The following is a 17,495-nucleotide window of genomic DNA, read 5'->3' on the forward strand; positions in this document are numbered from 1 at the left end:
TAGGAAAACACATTATACTGGCAAAGATTGCTTACAAAAATGTGCAGCTTTGTCAAAAATGCACATAAAACTATGCAGAAAAGGAGATGACCAGCCTTCCTTCTCCTTGTGCCCTCCAGATGTTTTGGGCTACAGTTGCCAGCCGGATAGTAATAATAATAATATTCACTAATTTTATATACCGCCCTTCATCTGAAGTTCACAGGGCAGTTCACAACATAGAAATACAAAATACATAATAAAAACAAGTACAAGAACAAACCACTAACCCCCTTCTTACAAACACATTTAAAAGGACATAGAATGCTAATCAGCAAAAGGCCTGGTTAAGGAGAAATGTTTTCACCTGGCACCTAAATATGTGTAATGAAGGTGCCAGGCGAGCCTCCCTGAGGAGAACATTCTACAGATGAGGAGCAACCACAGAAAAGGCCTCTTCTCATGTTGCCACTCTCCAGACCTCTTGTGGACAAGGCACACAAAGAAGGGGCTCAGATGATGATCACAGGGCCAAATGAGTTTATATGGGGAGGGGTGATCCTTGAGGTATTGCAGTTGTGGCTGACGGGAGTTGCAATCCTAAACATCTCAAGGACACCAGGTTGGGGAAGAGAAATCTATGAGTGGTGCTGGTGATGTAAGATGTGGGGAGACTGTTGTCTTTATGTCCTGCTTTTAGGCTTCTCAGAGAGATCTATCTGTCTACTGTTGGAAACAGGGTGCTAGACAAGATAGACAACCTGTCCGCTCCAGCAAGGCTCTTCTTACATTCTTAACATATATTATCCTGAATCTAACTTAAATATTTAGTTAGATAAATTTTATGTCTTAATAATAAAGGTAAGGGTAGTTCAAAGGAATGTCAGAAAATGCACTTGGGATAGAATTGAATTCTAATAATATAGCCAGGCTCCCTAAATAATGTTCATTGTGCCTAATTCTTAGAGGTATCCAGGATTAAATAACACCTGAACATAGCAGCTTTATGGCTAATCTCCTTATGGAGATAATTCTTTTGGCCCTCATTTAGAAATGAATCTACTTCTGAGAGGCTGGGGTGGGGGAAGAATCTTATTGGGACAAGACAAGGTTTTGTAAGAGACACTCTCAAATTATAGGATTTGGATGGCCCTTCTCCCTTTCTACCTCCTCATCTGATGATCCCTGCTCTTCGAAAGTTCTTGTATGGAGCAGCTAAGAGTAAAGATGGGGAGGGGTTGGTGTAGTAGACTCAATGTCCTTTTGGAGGACAACTCTGCTTTCTTCCTGCACAAAAAAACTTTCCGCTGCAGTGGTAATCTTGCCAGGGAATTTGTTCATCTGGAAGAGCTATGAGTATGGAGGCAGATATGGAGTTTAACCTTTGGTCATATCACAGTGAGGATATAGGTGATAAGTAATGAAACTGGTGAAAAGACACTATCCCAAACACATCCACCTGGAAGCAAATTCTATGGAAACCAAAGGGATTTAGTTTCAAGTCAATGTTTTTAAGAACCGTTTTCCAGAGATGTAAAAATCAGTTATTTATTGTGAAATGTAACAGTCTAAAGGGCTTTGATTATTTGTGAAAAACTTTAAGTACATTTTATCAACAGCAGGAAACGACGTCATTCAAAAGTCCTTGGCATTTCCCCATATGCTGCCCAGCAGACAAACAATCCACATGTTTTCTGGTCCTAAAGGGTAGCATAAAATAATGAGGCTAATGCAATATAAGATAACATGTGATTATTCTCAAAAATAACAATAACAACTTGGATTTAAAGCAAATAAGTGAAATTAAGCAAATGATTGAAGAAGCGCCCCCCCCCCCGGTCTATTTATAAGCACAGAAAAACTAAGCTCCATCAAGAACAAGGGGGCTCATATTAGTCATATTTGTTTTGTTAGTTTTACTGGGGCTTTGTCACAACCAGCTTTGATTAGGTGAAGACTGATATCTACACACTGATCGAGCAAGAGAAATCTCCAAGGAGAAACGTATATCTATATACAGAATCCGTTCCTGAACTGGGAACCACACAGAGATTGAATATGGAGAATATGCATCTGCACTGTGATGCATCTCTGGATCATCTATGCATGAGGATGTGACTTCCTACTTTCACAATATGTATCCCTATCCCACTCACAAGTACCGGCTACTACCAGCTAGGTTTCCAATGAGGCCAACTCTGAAATGTAAGGCTTTGACCAACAAAATGAATGTTTAAAACCCTATGCACGCTTATTTGTGTTGTGAGTACAACCCACTGAACTCGGTAGGACTAACTTCTGAGAAATGTGCAGCCAGTTGGCTTGCAAATCTAGCTGTATCTAAATCAAATGCAGTGCAACCTGATTAAATTCATAGCATTAGCTTGACCATATTAGTCACTCACCAAAACACTTTCTTCAGGTCATTCAAAAGACAGAAGTCTGCTAAATAAAATACACTGGTATTTAGGTTTTCTGTGTTGCTGTTTTAAAAAAAAAAAAAACAGTGACAGAATCTAGTGAAAGAATGCCAGCCATTACTATCTTCATGAAGTAGAAATTAAGTCACATTGCCCTTAATGGAATGAACTTTTTTCTATATTGGGCTCCCAAAGTTTGTTATTTGAATTTTCTGCACCAAAGACTTTGACTACTGCAAGTAGTGATTAGACTACTGCAATACACTCCACATGGAGCTAACTTTGAAGATTAGATCATATATCTGGTGCAGAATGCTGCTTCCAGATTGTTAAATGTGACAGTAAGATGGGAAAACAAATCATCAGTCCCGGCTGCCTGTGTATTACTGGGCCCAATCCAATATTTGGTACTCCTGTACAAAGCCCTAAAAAACTCAACTCCCCCATACCTGACAACCTACGGTTTGAGATCTGCAGGGGGGCAGCAGTTAGTATCTTATTGCTCTTTTATATTAATAAGCCATTTTGATTACATTGGTAAAAAAACAAAATAGAAATAATGAGAAGTAAATGAAATATATAGGCACACTAGTCTCTAGCCTATAATCAATGGGACTTACTTCTGTAGACATGCATAGATTGCACTGTGAAGTTTCCACCTTTCTAAAAAGGCACCTGCACGTATCCCCATTCACCTTAATGATTTATGTCCCATCTTGTAATGAATTATTTTTAAGACCCCCAACAATCTACAGCAGAAACTAATATGTACAGCAAATTTTATTCCCTAGATGGGTTATGCTCTTTTATGATGGATGTGCATGTGTGAAGGGTCATTTCCATACATTCTCTGACAATGCTGATAGAGATACTATGTCACTTCTGAAAAATAGCTGCAGGGTAGTGTTTTGGTTCTGTCGGACCTCTGTGCACATTGCCAGATATAACTCACTTGCACATGGACATAAACTTTTATGAAAAGTGGTGAATAACATGCTTATCAAAACCCACAAACTTTGGTACAAGGACTGGGTGAATCCACTTCAGAGCTTCGCATAGATTCATGCAAAGATGTCTGTGCCGGCACTGCAGTCAAAACAAAAAGCAAAACAAGTACAAAAATGACACTTGCCTGTTCTACAAATTACTTACTAGGTTTGCATTTAAAGGAGACTAGAAGGTATTTAGTGATTCCTGGACATAGATCAGGTCCAAAAACCCGACTATTGACAAGGAGTTGGCAGGCTCTCAGATCCTGGCATTCATCCAGTACTTTCTAAAACAATGAGCAAAAAAGCATAGTCTTGAAAAACAGATTCAAACTATATAACAGTTCAGACCCTGACATTTTAAAATCTATATGTGATAAGCTGTTGCCCACTGGTTACCAGAAAAATAGGCATAACAATCTATACAATGCCAATACAATGATTTCCAAGACAAACCGAGTTGTGAAATTATGGCATGATCTGAGTTCCACAAAATTCCTTTGTTTTACCATTCAAGTTTGGATGCGGCGAACCTATTTTGAAATCCCCTTTAAGAGCTGTTTGATGTATTGCAAGGTGGCAGATAAGTTGGGGAAATAGGACACTATAGATTTTGTTATGACAAACTGGCATTCCAGAATTTGTCATCTGTGAAGCAATATTAATATAAAGAATTCATGTAACCTTTGAAAATAGGAGATAGGGACTTATTTTCACACTTGAATTTTTTTTATAGTGGCTGCTGCTTTGTTACAAATTTTCGCCCCACATGAACTACCAGTAAATGAAAAACCAATTTATCACACTGCATATAACTGATGCCTTGAAAGGTGTTAATCACTGAAGTTTACACAGAACAAAATTTTTGTTTACACAGAGCAAAATGCTACATTGCTGTATTGTTAACTGTCATAAATGAATCAACCAATATGAGAGGTTTATTGGATATGAGAGGTTTATTGGATTCATCATGGGCCTGCTGCTACTATTAGCACTAAGAAACATCTTGTTTTTTAGCAATTGTCCTCAAATTCCTGGAAGCAGCAGTTCCAGATTAGAAAAGTTGGCAAGCTATTAGAATTTGCCCACAAAGCAGTAAAAGTTTTATAGAGAAAGAGTAGTTCAAAATAGATTGAGAAAAGTGCCAATATCCTTTAAAAAAAACAAAAAAAACTAATAGACTATTTTTAGAACACAAGTAAACACTAAAAAGCCTTTTAACTAGCATCCAAGAGGAGAAAAAAATCTGATCTCCAATGCTCAAAAGCAGCCAATAAAGCATTGCTACTATATTCTAGTGATCTTTACTTCTAGTTATGCTAGCCAGAATCATTGTCTATAAAAAAAAATCTCTTCATGTTTTACCCTGTGTTTTATAAGAGATGTAAGCTTAAAAATGCAATCCTAATCACTTACCCTATTGAATTCAATGGAACTTACTTCTGAGCAGACATGTATAGGATAACATTGCCGGTGTTGAATTTGCTGTGCAACAAGATCTGGCCACTAATATGTTCAAAACTAATATATGGTCAGAACAGTCACAGATTAGGAGGGATTTAATTTTTCTTTCAGCCCTTCAGTGAAAGATTCCTGTATAGCATTCTTTGTTCTTTCAGTAAAATAATACTATGCTTAGATTATCTCTCCATTCCAGAGAGAATAGGTAGGATGAGATCATGCAGATTTGCTTCCAACAATTTGGTTTACTGTAGGTGTCTGAGATTTGAGAGAAGACAAAGCCAGACATATATCTTGCATTTGAGTGCTATGTGAACATATCTGTAAAACATTCTATCATTCTATCTATCTATGTGCAGCTGGGATGTGTGATGGCTTCAAATAATCTTTCTGTGCAAGCCTAGCTTAAATCCCCAAAGATTCAAAGGACTCAAAATAGTCTTGGCGCCATGCTAGTTAAGGACACAAAGGAGAAGGGGTGACACTCCCATTTTCATGAGGAGAGCTTGAACCAAAGATCATTTTTCAGCCATTAGATGCATTAAAGCACATACAAGCCATGCTTATAAAACCACTATTCCAAGCAATATTCATTAAAAAAAAACAGGGTATTACACTAAACAATAACATTTAACTTCTTTACAGAGGGACAGAGCAGGGACCTGTGTAAATCCTACAACATCTGAATGGCAACAATTTGCCTATCCCTTCTTTAATGACACTGATTTTTAAAATTACAAACACTAGGTCCCTGAATAAGTAGTAAAACTTTTGCACTGTGGTTATGTACCTGCTAAAGGCATAGAAATATACCTGACAGTATTAGCCAACTGCTTGGAAAATCACCACTTTATAGAAATGTCTGAAAATTATCTTTATTGTATAATGCAAGCCCATTTAACATAACATAATGAATCTTACCTCCAAGTAAGCACACATAGGATTGCACTGTTAATGTCTACTGTATGTCTGCCTATATATCTTCTTAAGGAGAAAACTGGTTGTGAATTAGGCCACCAGTGGATTCTAAACCATACAAACATACCATCTTTCTATCAAAGATAGTGAAAAGTGAATACCCGCTCTCATGAAAAAGAAAAATAATGATGCCATGTAAAATAACAAAATACAAGAATCATCCTTAGTAGCTCCTCAGGAAATAACCTTTGCTTGCCAGTTCAGGCTCATTAGCTTTAAATGTACAGAGTAATCCTATGGATGTGCTCTCAAAAGTAGACATCCAAGGTAAGCCTGTATAGGATTCCTGCCTCAGGCTACAATCCTAAACACACATGCATGGGAATAAGCCACTCTGAACACAGCAGCTCTTACTTCTAAGTAGAAATTGCACAGCATTGCTCTGTACATGGTGTCAAATAACAGGATTAAGGATGCTACAGTTTAGGATTCCCATGAGGTCAGGAACCCAACTGCATCATCAGATCTTAATTGTGTTTAGGAAAGGATCTTTGCACATTTTGTATATCAGTTTTTAAAAATTCCTCTAAACCTACAAAATAATGACCAATTTGTCACAACAGGACATGACTGTGTTAGCATTTTTCCCATGTGAGGGAAATTTAAATATTACTGGTTTGTCTAACATGAGGAACATGATTGCCTTGACATCTGAGGCAGGGAATAACCATGATTCAGGACTAAACGCTTGCCTCTATGTCTATATAACTGTTCTTATGTGTCTACAGTAAGACTATCAGAACAGTGTATGTGGCAAGGGAACAGAGATGAAGCACTGGTCTCAAATATATTATTAATCATTGGGGCATTTGATACAATGGCAAGCCAGTGATTTAGAGGTAATCTTCAATAATCCTAATCAAAATTAGGCTGTAGATTCTACTGCTGTCTACCAGAAACTGGAGCCAGAACTAATTGGCAATCTAGATTTCTCCCAGGAAAATCCATTGACATAAGCTCAGTGCCAAAACAACTCCATCAATCTGGCACAGACAAATTAAGTTGGACCATTGGGTGTTAATCTTAATGGGCATTCTCATTGTTCAGGGCTCTTTTGTCCCAGTCTGCTTGGCAAGAGACGTCAGACAGCCCATACAACTACTGAGTGTGTGGCCAGCCACCCAATCCCCCAAACTGGATTTCAGTTTGCTTGTGATGAACAGGTCCTGTGAGGCTTGCACCACAGATCTATAGATCATGCATGGCTGGCTAAGTCACCACTCAGAACCGTTTGGGAAGATTTGTGCCATTGTATCAAGTTGCAAACAAATTGCAACCAGTTTCATTTACTGTATTGGCCCCCACCCGCAAATAAAAATCGGCTTGGGAGCCGTGGACGGGACAGGCGCTGTTGCCCTGCGTTCCCGGGCTGCTTCCTGGGGGGAGGGAGCTGCGCTGTTTTGGCAGCATAAGGTCGTGAATATAAGCCGCACTTTTCACAATCAGAATCTGGGAAAGAAGTGCGGCTTATATTCAAGCCAATACGGTATGTAGTCAGATATTGATTTAAAAATTTACTTTAAATTGTTGCTATTCAAAAATTAAGAAGTGACAATAAAATATGAATTTCAAAAGTAGCCAAACACATTCTTAAGTGTCAGGATTAATTAGCATTGCATATTCTTCAGGAGCAAAGGGGTGGAGAGATTTTCTTTGAGGAGGGGTCCTGATAATGGTCTGCATATTCATTAGACCTCCAGAAACACTAAAACTTAGTCATATGCACAACTGAACCATCCTTCCTCCCACAATAACAACTATTCTATTATAAAAATTACACTCTGAACATCAGTCAATTAATGTTGCCTTTACCTTGCATTTTAATAAATACAATTTATATCACTGAATCATTCTGAAAGGCTGTTTTTTTATTTAAAAAAAACAAGAATAAAAATACTACAATATGTAATACCTGCAAAGTAGTAGATGCCACACAGTTTATGGGCTCTTTCATCGTGGCTTCTGGATGTTGTTCACTACACAACTGGTAAGCTTGCCCGTAATATGCAGATTGGACACTTATTGTTGAATGTCGAGGACACTGCAGACTCAAGCGATCACCATCACAGGCATACACAGTGTGGTTTTGCAGAAGTTTGGTTAGATAACCTAGAAAACATTTACCTGTGTTACATTTCATGAGGAAATAGCTTTCCCCCAAATGTTAAAATGAAAGCTGCAGTCATCGCTTGGCTTGGTTACAAAAGGTTTAACCCATGCCTCAAGATTCTTGAGCACTTCCAAACTCTTGTTTATTGTGGGATTGGTGCTGTTCCTGAATGGATATTTTTGTCATTGTTTGCATCAAAATGCCAGCCCGTAGTTTCCTCCCATTTAATCTAGTTTTATCCTTACGACAGAAAATTTGCCAAAGTAAAATAAATAAATAAACCTGTTACCACAGCCTGTGTTAAGTTCTCTGCTCTGCTACAGATTTCCTGATAAAGTTACAAAAAAGGCAGCTTTATGTCAAAGTTGCTATAAGCGTTTTATTTTTTCTTTCTCTCTTGTAAACTGGCGAGACAGAGGGCAAAGCACTGGTTTGCATTATGTGATCTGCAGTAGTCTACTGAGTGTTTCTTTCTCGTTTAATGTAGAGGATTACATGGTTTTCTGGCCCATGGAAAGAGAATGCTAAATGTGGCAATGCTTATTTGAATCTTTAAACTTCATATCAGTTAATCAACCATATCCCTCCCTCAGTAATTTTCCAGCTGCGCGAGAGCCAAGTAGGATGTAAAAAATAAAAATAAAAAATTCACTCATTTCTACTCATCTAGTATTTCATGTATTCAGGCTTAACCAAAAACATATTGTGGAATTGTGCCCACTAAAATGAGAGGGTTTTGCTTCTGCACTGTGTGTCCGATTCATAGAACTGCACCCACTAGAATGGGACAGGGGAACCTTTTTCAGCCTGGGAACTGCATTCCCTTCTGGGCAACTTTTGGGGTGGGGGACGCAAAAGTGGGCAGAGCGACAAAAGTAGGTTTTGTCTTTGTACATTAGGCTAGTTTTTATTCATTCACACACCCCTCTTAGATCTCCATCCAGAGAAGCATTATCAGAGTTTAAGGACATATTCAATTCAGGCAAACACACTCCAAGAGAGGGCAAAGAGGGGTGTGGCTAGGGAGAGCTCTGAGGGCCAGATAGAGAGGCCTGGAGGACCACATTCAGCCCTGGGCCTGCAGTTCCCATACCTACACTAGATGCACATAGACACATGGGTTTGTCTTCCAGGAACTTCCAGGAAGTTCACAAGAAAAGCAAAAAGGCAATAGCCCTCCGCTACTCTGTGTTGGACCAGCAGCTTGTATTTAGAGACAAAGTGTCTCTGAACATGACATTTCCTTTTATCTATCATGGAAAATATCCACTCAGAGTCATATCCTCTGTGAATTTTCCTAATCCAGTTTTATAGCCATCTAAACCAGTGGTAATCTCATCTTGTGGTAGTGAATTCCAAAATTTCATTAAGAAATGATAGGTTTATCCATTAACTTCAATGGGCTTACTTTGAGTAGGACTGCCATTGAATAGCACCACCCCTGGCCATTATCACACATAAAATTAAAATACCTCTACATTTTGTTTTTTTGAAAAATAGATGTACAATTAAAGCCCGAGTTTGCTAAATATCAGCCCTAGGAATGTTCCTTTTCAATATGCATGCACTTTTCACCCGCTCCGACGTTCCTTTGAACGTATCAGTAAAATTTTAAAACACACTTAGACTAACATGGCAAATTGTCAGTGTTAAGTCTATAAAATGACTTGTATTCTATTTAGAGCCAAACTCCCCCATGAAAAGGCACAAACCAAGTCAACATTGGCAATTTCATAGTAATTCTTATAAAAACAGATATATATTTCCCATTAATTTCTACACACAATGCATTATAAAACTTTGAAGCCTTTTAGTTTATGGTGTGTCGGGAAAACATAAAAAAAATACTGTTGTTCTTTATTCCAGATGTGACTCACCAAATCCATATTTTTCCATTACTTTTAAATTGGCATGGAGTATAAAACAGAAGGACAACACATTCTAGTCTACTATTCCTTGGTGCGCAACATTAAAATTTGTTCTTGTCGTCCCAACAAGATACATTGCGTTTCCACCCGCATTGCTCAGCCTAGACACTGAGGCCCAGCTCTGAGGGCCTTCTGGCAGTTCCCTCATTTAGAGAAGTGAAGCCACAGGGAACCAGGCAGAGGATCTTCTCAGTAGTGGTGCCTGCCCTGTGAAACACCCTTCTGCTGGATGTCAAAGAGATAAGCAATCATATTACTTTTCTTGGAAGCCAGCCAGCGTGGCTGGGGCAACCCACTCACATGAGGGGGGTATGTAAGAAATACATTATTATTGTTGTTATTATATTTTCACGGAGAGCAAGATTTAGGTTAGTTACAAATTAGCACTTAACCAGCACCACACAGCTGTATCCTCTTCCATTCATGATAAACTGATGACTAATCTCCCCAGGGTGAGAGAGCTAACCCTGAAGAAATGTGGCTGTTTATGTAGATGAAGGATGGGGACCCTGAGGTCCAAGGAGCCAAAAGCAGCCCTCCAGAACTCATTATCTGACCCTCAGGACTCTCCACAGGGCCACACCTCAGAAGCCTTGCTCTGCACCTTCCTTGAGTACTTTTGCCTGCCTAGAATGTCCCCTCAAACACTGAAAATGCTTCTGACTTGTCTGAATGGAAGATTAAAGAGGGATGTGCGAGTGTGTAGAGAAACCAGCTTACTGTACAAGGTAAAATTCACATCCATTGCTCTGCTCACCTTCGCCTTTGGCCCTGCTCACCACAGGAATGTGGCCCCTGGAAGGTTGCCCAAATCATAATGTGGCCTCAAGGCTGAAATGTTCCCCCACCCCTGACATAGACAAAGTAATTTACTCTGTAAAAAAAAAATGTGCACAACTGAGTTGCCAACTTCTTCAAGAAGAAGGGAGCTTCTGTGCTGTTACAGTTAATATAATATTGACAGGAAAAGGTTGGCAGGTACAGCTTCTTCTATTGGAGGAGCCCGCTTCAGAAACATAGAGCCAGATGTCAAAATGGTGAGAACTGGTTCCTCTGACTATTTGTCTTTCTTTCCCATCCACCTCCCTCCAATTGGAATTAGGACCAGAATCAGTTAAGCATTCACTGTGTGTACAGTCTGCATGTAAAGCGCTCTCTGACACCTGTGTGCTGGCAACACGGTTTAAAGGCAGCATAGTTAGAGATACTCTTCTCAGCAGCATGCCCTCAGGACTTTGAAGAATTTGGTCCTAAATCTGTGACAGTTTAGGTTTCAAATTGCTTGGAACCAGAAGTTCCCATGTACAAAGAAGCCCAGTATTCCCTAGAGAATATCAGCTATGCAAACTTTTGAATGAGTTCCCGAGCATCTTAACTGCTACTTTGATCCTGCAAATTCCTATTCCAGTATCTAAGCAAGTTTCACCAACAATTACACTATTCAGTTCTAAAAATGGCTTAAAAACAACCGTCTCCCATTGCTTCATGTGTGCAGGTACATTTTATTTGTTTAATAAGTCACCTAGACTTGATAGGAAAGAAATTTTATCCCTCCAGGTGGCATTTAAAACATCCGTAATGTTATTACAGTAAGTCCACACTTTTACACAACGAAGGGAATAAAAATAGTCGTGAGATTTTGATAAGAAAAACTGGCAATGTATTGGTATGTGGATTGCTTCACTCAGGCACTGTACTCTGTGGAGACATTAATAGCTCACAGAGTTCTGCTTTTCACACAGCTAAGTCTTGCCTCTACATTTCATGCACAGCAGGCAGAGCTAAAATCTCATAGTCATTTATGGAGGAACTCAAAACTGTTTGTTCTGATTACAATATCTGCATTTTGTTTTTGTGGAATATTAAACATTTTGGCAAAGAATGGGTTGGAGAAAGGATGACAGGAATGTGCTTGTGGAAACACTAGATTGGGAATCTGATGTTCTATGGAGGGTCATATGTGCAGGATGCTGAAGTCCCGTCTCTTGAGACATACAACAAATGCCTCTTTGGTCTCCAGCCCTGCAATATTTGTTCTCCATAACAATCATGAGGCTTCGAAACTTGTTTTAAAAGGGCACACTGGCATTGTCAAGAAGTCAATGTCGCATTACATTTAGTGTAGAAGGCAGGCCATTCTGAATACATCAGAGACCTGGTTCACATATATAGGCAAAACTGCTCCCATATCCTTAAGTTAAATTCCTCAACTAAAAGTTGCCAAAAGCTATTGCTGCTAACTTCAGTGAATGGCAAAGCAGAGGATTCTATGCAGGAGTCTCTAGCAACAATGCTTCAGGAGAAGTGCACAAGATCAGCAAGCCTCAGCAGGAGCTCATTTAGGGTGAAACATCAGATTTGCATTGACCTCAGGGATGGCAGTTCTACTTCAGTTCCTGGACAGACCACTCAGGTTCTGTCTTGTAGATCTGTATCTGCAGGGGCTGTTGAAAAGCTTTCTGAGAATATTGGCAAAGAGTTATTTATTAGCCACATACACACCCTTCACATGCTCCATCATTTGACAAAGGAGAGTATCAAAAAAGGACACTTCCAATTGGTTCGGCCCTTTGGTCCTTTTCAAGCTGTCTTGCATCACCCATTATGTCACTGCAGCTCTTTTAAACTGCTCTTTGGCAGGCTCAGGCTCCATTGCCTCTCACTTGTCAAGGGACAAGTGGGAACTTGAATGGTTGTTCTCCCCTTTCCCTATTGGCCAGATCAAAACAGATGTACAGGCAGCTCATTCAAAATATCTCTTGAGGGGCCAGGCTAGGATCAGTGAAAGTCTTGTTTATTTGCAAATAACAAGAGTTCAACAGAGGAAGGAGAAAGATTGTACACTGATAATTTGCGCATGCTATTTTCCCATTTCCCACGCAAAGTTAAAAAACATAATGAAACAGCATCAACAGAGTTAAACAGCATTGCTTCAGTGTCAGTAGATTTTTAAACAATGTTTTGCATTGTAAGGCACTCAGAAACGGGGATGTTATCAGAGACCTGCTTTTCATTTTACATTTTGTACTCAGATAGAAAGAAAAATGTATACACCCATGGCAGTGAAGGTAGTCACTTTTCTTCATGGAATACCTGGAGGTGGAGCCTGTTCTTTCCCCTGTCCTCCCATCTCCTTTGTATTTTGCCAAGAATAGTGGTATTCCTGGCCCTCTCTCAATGTTCCTGGCCCTCTCTCAATTGACTTGAAGCTTCTGTGCTTTATACTCATGTAGTCCAACCTGAGTGAAGTGAAGAGCTGGCCAGGGAGAGCCAAGGCTCATACATTTGACCAGACAACCCAAAGAGAATCTTAATGCCAGGCAAGTAAAACAAAATACTACACTACACACAGCAGCATCCCACCAGGGTGGGACAGTTCTGCAGTCATAAATGCAGACCTGGGTAATAATGGCAATCTCTTTCTGTAGAGCTGGCATCAAATATTGCTATGATCAAGGCCAACATGCCAGCAAGGGGCCCACAGCCAACCCTCCTGACCCTGCTGCTGAATCTCCTTGCTGTTACCTGCCCATTCACCTGCACAGTGCAAGCAAGCAAGCAAGCAGTGAGAAGAGCAAGGGCCGGAAGTCCCCCCTCCCCCCCCGGGATGGGGAGTTGGTACCAATTGGGCAAGTGGATGACTACTTGTGAGGATAAAGGAGGGCATGGTGGGGGAGTGGGGGTGGACACTGAAGAACATCCTATACAGAAACTGGCACCGAGCCTCAGTATCTGCAATACTTATTCTGCATGAAAGAAAGTCTTTCAAAGGCAGGAAATACACCCAAGACCAGTTACTGCTTTGGCAGACCCATAGAATGCATTGAGGATGAGGCCATTCTCATGTTCCATCCATATGTGGAGAGAGCAAAGTGCAGAGGGGCTCTTTAAAGGGCTGCAGCCTACCTATTTTCAGCCCAGCAAGCAGTACACCTAGGGCAGGTGAGGGTCATGGTGAGGCAAGGGAGGGCTTTGCCACAAAACTATCAGGAACTGGAACCACCTTTCACCTTCCCTCAATGCTCAGAGGGAGCAGGACGTCAGGTGAAGGAGGCACACACTTCATTGGCAAGGTGAGCATGTGCACTCAGCCATCTGTAAGCATGACTGTGAGGATGAGAAAGGAAAATGACAGGCAACTTGCCATTTCTTGGGCTACAGTCCTAATCATTTTTCACTTGAAAGTAAATCCCAATAAAAAGAACAAATATTACTTCTAAATAAAGAAAGATTAAACCTTCTAAATCAGGGTTTTGGAGCATTTTTTTTTTTTACATCAGGATACTCTGGGACCCTTTGAAGTGATCTTAGTCTTGCAAAGAAAAGAAAATGTCCATTCCAGGGTACTAATTAAAGGCTTTATGTTCTAAAAACAGAGTTATGAGTGACAAATAACATGCATTCTTTATCCACACAGATTAACTTTGCCCCTCTGAAAAGGACTGCTGCAATACTGTGTACACTGCAGTAAATAAACAGTACCTGCTATATATAAGGACAACCACTTAGTGACAGATTACTTTTACAGAAAGCAAGCATTCACAGCCTTTTATTTTGAGGGCCTGAAGATGAACGTGGCTAGGTACAGAGAATTACGTAAGTGCCCTCAATCTGTGGTGGGTGGTTTGTTTTTGTAATATGCACACTCTATTTACCATCTATTTTTTATGACAGGCCAATCTACTTCAGATCAAAATAGACTGAAGAGTGAGATAGACTGTTAGCCATACTCCTAAAAATCTCATCCATCAAGCCCTTACCTTTTCCCCCTCAATAATTGTGCCAACTACCATTGAAATATTCATGGCAATTTCAGAAGACAGCCATTTCAGCAAGGAAGGATGAGACCAGTAATAAAACTTTCCCCTCCTTCCGTGTTCTCTGAGGACATACAGATGGTGATCTGTTAAGCCATAGCTGCTTTTCAACTCATTGCAGGGAAACTGCAACCTCAAAGAAAGCTTGTCTGGCTACAGGGTAACATAAATTTTATTACCCCTTTCCACAGTGCCTCACATTTGTGATACTGAATGAATACAGTGTGAGGGATTCAACTAGGTTTTACTCAGAGTAGACCTATTGAAATTAATGGCCCTAAATTAGTCATTTCAGAGAGTCTGCTCTAAGTAAAACTTAGTTGAATGCCACCCAGTGGGCTCTCTCTGCTCAGTAATGGGGTCTTTGCTGTTGAGAACAATTTTCTAGACAGGATAAGACCCAAATTGACAGTACAAAAGTGTCATTTGATCTGATACCCTCAGTATCTACCACTATTCTGCATTCTCTAGAGTAGGAGTTCACTAACATTTTGTGCCTATGGGCACATTTGGAAATCTGACAAACTCATTGGCTCCACAAAATACCCATTTCACAGAAGATAAACAGCTGATGTTCAGAAATTGCCAATGACTAATCACCTATATATACCCCACAGCAAATAAAACAGAGAAAAAATAAACAACCCCTACCCTAACAACAACAGAAGCCAACTTAAATAAAAAAAATGGGAGGGACAGGTGTCTTAATGGGCACCAAGGCAGCTGTTTGAGGCTGTCATGGTGTCCCAGGGCATCATGCTGGAGACCCCACCTCTACGGTTTAGCATAAAAAATTGCTCAGCAAATCAGTAGTCTTTGCCTACATTATGGTTTCTCATATTATTTTATGAACTTACTCCTCCCCCTTTTTAAATTTTGCATTGGTTAATTTTTCTGATACATGTTCCTCTGTCCTTCTGTTAGCGAGCCAGCCAAGAATAGCACACAATGCTAACCCTTTATCTTCATCTTCTTTTCTGTTTTCGCTGTGGATTGTAAACATTACTCAAATTCTTGCAGTGTGGGTTGTCAATGCACATTCTCACAGTGGCAACAGGACGGGCAGCATTGCCACACAGGGGAAAGCACTCCTATACAATAGTCTTCTTTTCAAATATAGGCATTTTGCCAGTAGCTGGCATTGTCTTAACCCTTTGTGATGTGGAGATAGATGTTCACTTTGAAAGTCTAGCTTTCAATGGCAATCATCAGAATGTGCAGTTCTCAAATATCTGTTGCTGAGCAGCAGTGCAGACAACAAAAGTTGTAGGTTTTTTTTAGTTCAGAAAAATCCACATGCGGCCATAATCCAAAAAGCAGTGTGTGCGCACACCAGAACTGTGCTTGATTCCTTTTGCTACAGCAACTTTGACTAACAAGTGAAGCTGCTGTTCAGTGCTTTCTCACTTTGGCAGTGGGAACTGCTGTGGTGAAAAATATAAAACATGTTGCATTAGCATCTCTTTTGGGGGGTTTGCAGCTGTGTAGTATATAATTTCTCTATAGGTTCCAAATTTTTGAACAACACATGTAACATGCCATGTGGATTACTTCAGCATTGCCTTTGAACACACTCATGTCCAAAGTCAAGTGTCTCTATATCTGGTGTAATTGTTCTGAACCAAAGATAACATTGAATTACACTACAGTTGAACCTGAGCCAAGAACGCAGTCTTTTGTTCACCTTAGAACATTTAACAGTCGCTTTCCCCATAATATAATGTTAATTGTTAATACCTCTTCTAAGTAGGAGTGGGGGAAGGAAGAATCAACAGGACTGAATAGGCAAAATACAATTGGTATGCCTGCCTAGATAAAATTCAGTACAGAAAATATTTATTTAAATTATGCAAACTGTTATCTGTCATTGCATTCTTTCAAACCCAGCCAAGGTTTAAGGCTTGGCATGTGGAACATGCCACCTTTTGTCTTGGTAGAACAGAACGGCAAATTTCAAAGGAACAGCCTAGTATCTCTAGGACACTACATGACGGGATTATCACCTCTGTGCACTGGCCTTTGTTTAAATAGCCTTCCTCATTCTATAGACTCATTATTTCCACCCCCTGCTTCCTGGCATCTTCAACAGTCCTTTTCCATTTGGAATCAGAATGTTCTAAGCTACTGCATGCTGTCCCTCTCTTTACTTTTGTCCCTTTCCTTGCAGGATGATCTTCATACCACACTGATTAAGAAGAATGAAAAAAGTAATTGTGCTTAACCTGACCCATATTGCCCAAGTTGGCCAAGGCTAGGAGACCTTTTCCAATAAGTTTCCTGGTGTGTGCAGGTGTACCATAGCCAAGGACATGCATCCGGCAACAACCAGCCAGGAAGAAGGTATTTTCTGTGGTGGTACCCACACTCTGGAATAGCCTTTCCCAACCCCCTCACCCTGAAACCAAGCATGTGCTGAATCTGCAGTTGAGGTACATGCTGAAAACCAACTTATTCACCTTGGTGTTTGGTGGCTCATAATGCCAGTGACTTTAAGCTTTTGGTTTAAATTTATTATATATATTTTTAAAATATATTGTATTTGCATTTTGCACACTACTTGGATGTGTGTTACAGAACAGGCAGTATATATGTGTGTTTAAGTGTCATTTAAGAAGTGGCACTGAACTAAGCCAAACCTGTATCTATTAAATACTTATAACTCCGTAGTTAAAAGATCAGTTCTTCAGGTATACCTGCAAGGATATACTGCAAATCTTAAGGGAAATTGTTTACAGGCTGAATCTTTTTTAGGTGGATATTATTCCATACTTGATTTCTGGAGCATATGGCTCAATGATAGCGCTTTGCACCGC

The 17,495-nt window shown here is 39.9% G+C and overlaps 2 protein-coding genes across 4 annotated transcripts in view; one reads left to right on the plus strand and one right to left on the minus strand.

Moving 5' to 3' along the window:
* The window catches only part of LOC310843689 (cilia- and flagella-associated protein 298-like), a 49,452-nt gene that overhangs the window by 30,691 nt on the left and 1,266 nt on the right, over window positions 1-17,495 (plus strand). Inside the window, exon 10 of the transcript XR_014563643.1 lies at window positions 16,850-17,022. The gene's annotated coding sequence lies outside the window, so the exon portion shown is untranslated. The remainder of the gene's footprint in view (window positions 1-16,849; window positions 17,023-17,495) is intronic.
* EVA1C (eva-1 homolog C) overlaps window positions 1-17,495 on the minus strand; it is a 42,462-nt gene that overhangs the window by 15,368 nt on the left and 9,599 nt on the right. For all 3 annotated transcript variants that reach the window (XM_083737000.1, XM_083736999.1, XM_083737001.1), the window contains exons 2-3: window positions 7,740-7,936; window positions 3,552-3,675 (exon numbers count right to left, since the gene is read on the minus strand). In XM_083737000.1, the coding sequence (XP_083593126.1) occupies window positions 3,552-3,675; window positions 7,740-7,781 (166 nt within the window). In that variant the 5' untranslated portion in view covers window positions 7,782-7,936. The remainder of the gene's footprint in view (window positions 1-3,551; window positions 3,676-7,739; window positions 7,937-17,495) is intronic.

This window comes from Podarcis gaigeae (genome assembly GCF_964106915.1).
Source record: "Podarcis gaigeae genome assembly, chromosome: 4".
NCBI lineage: Eukaryota > Metazoa > Chordata > Lepidosauria > Squamata > Lacertidae > Podarcis > Podarcis gaigeae.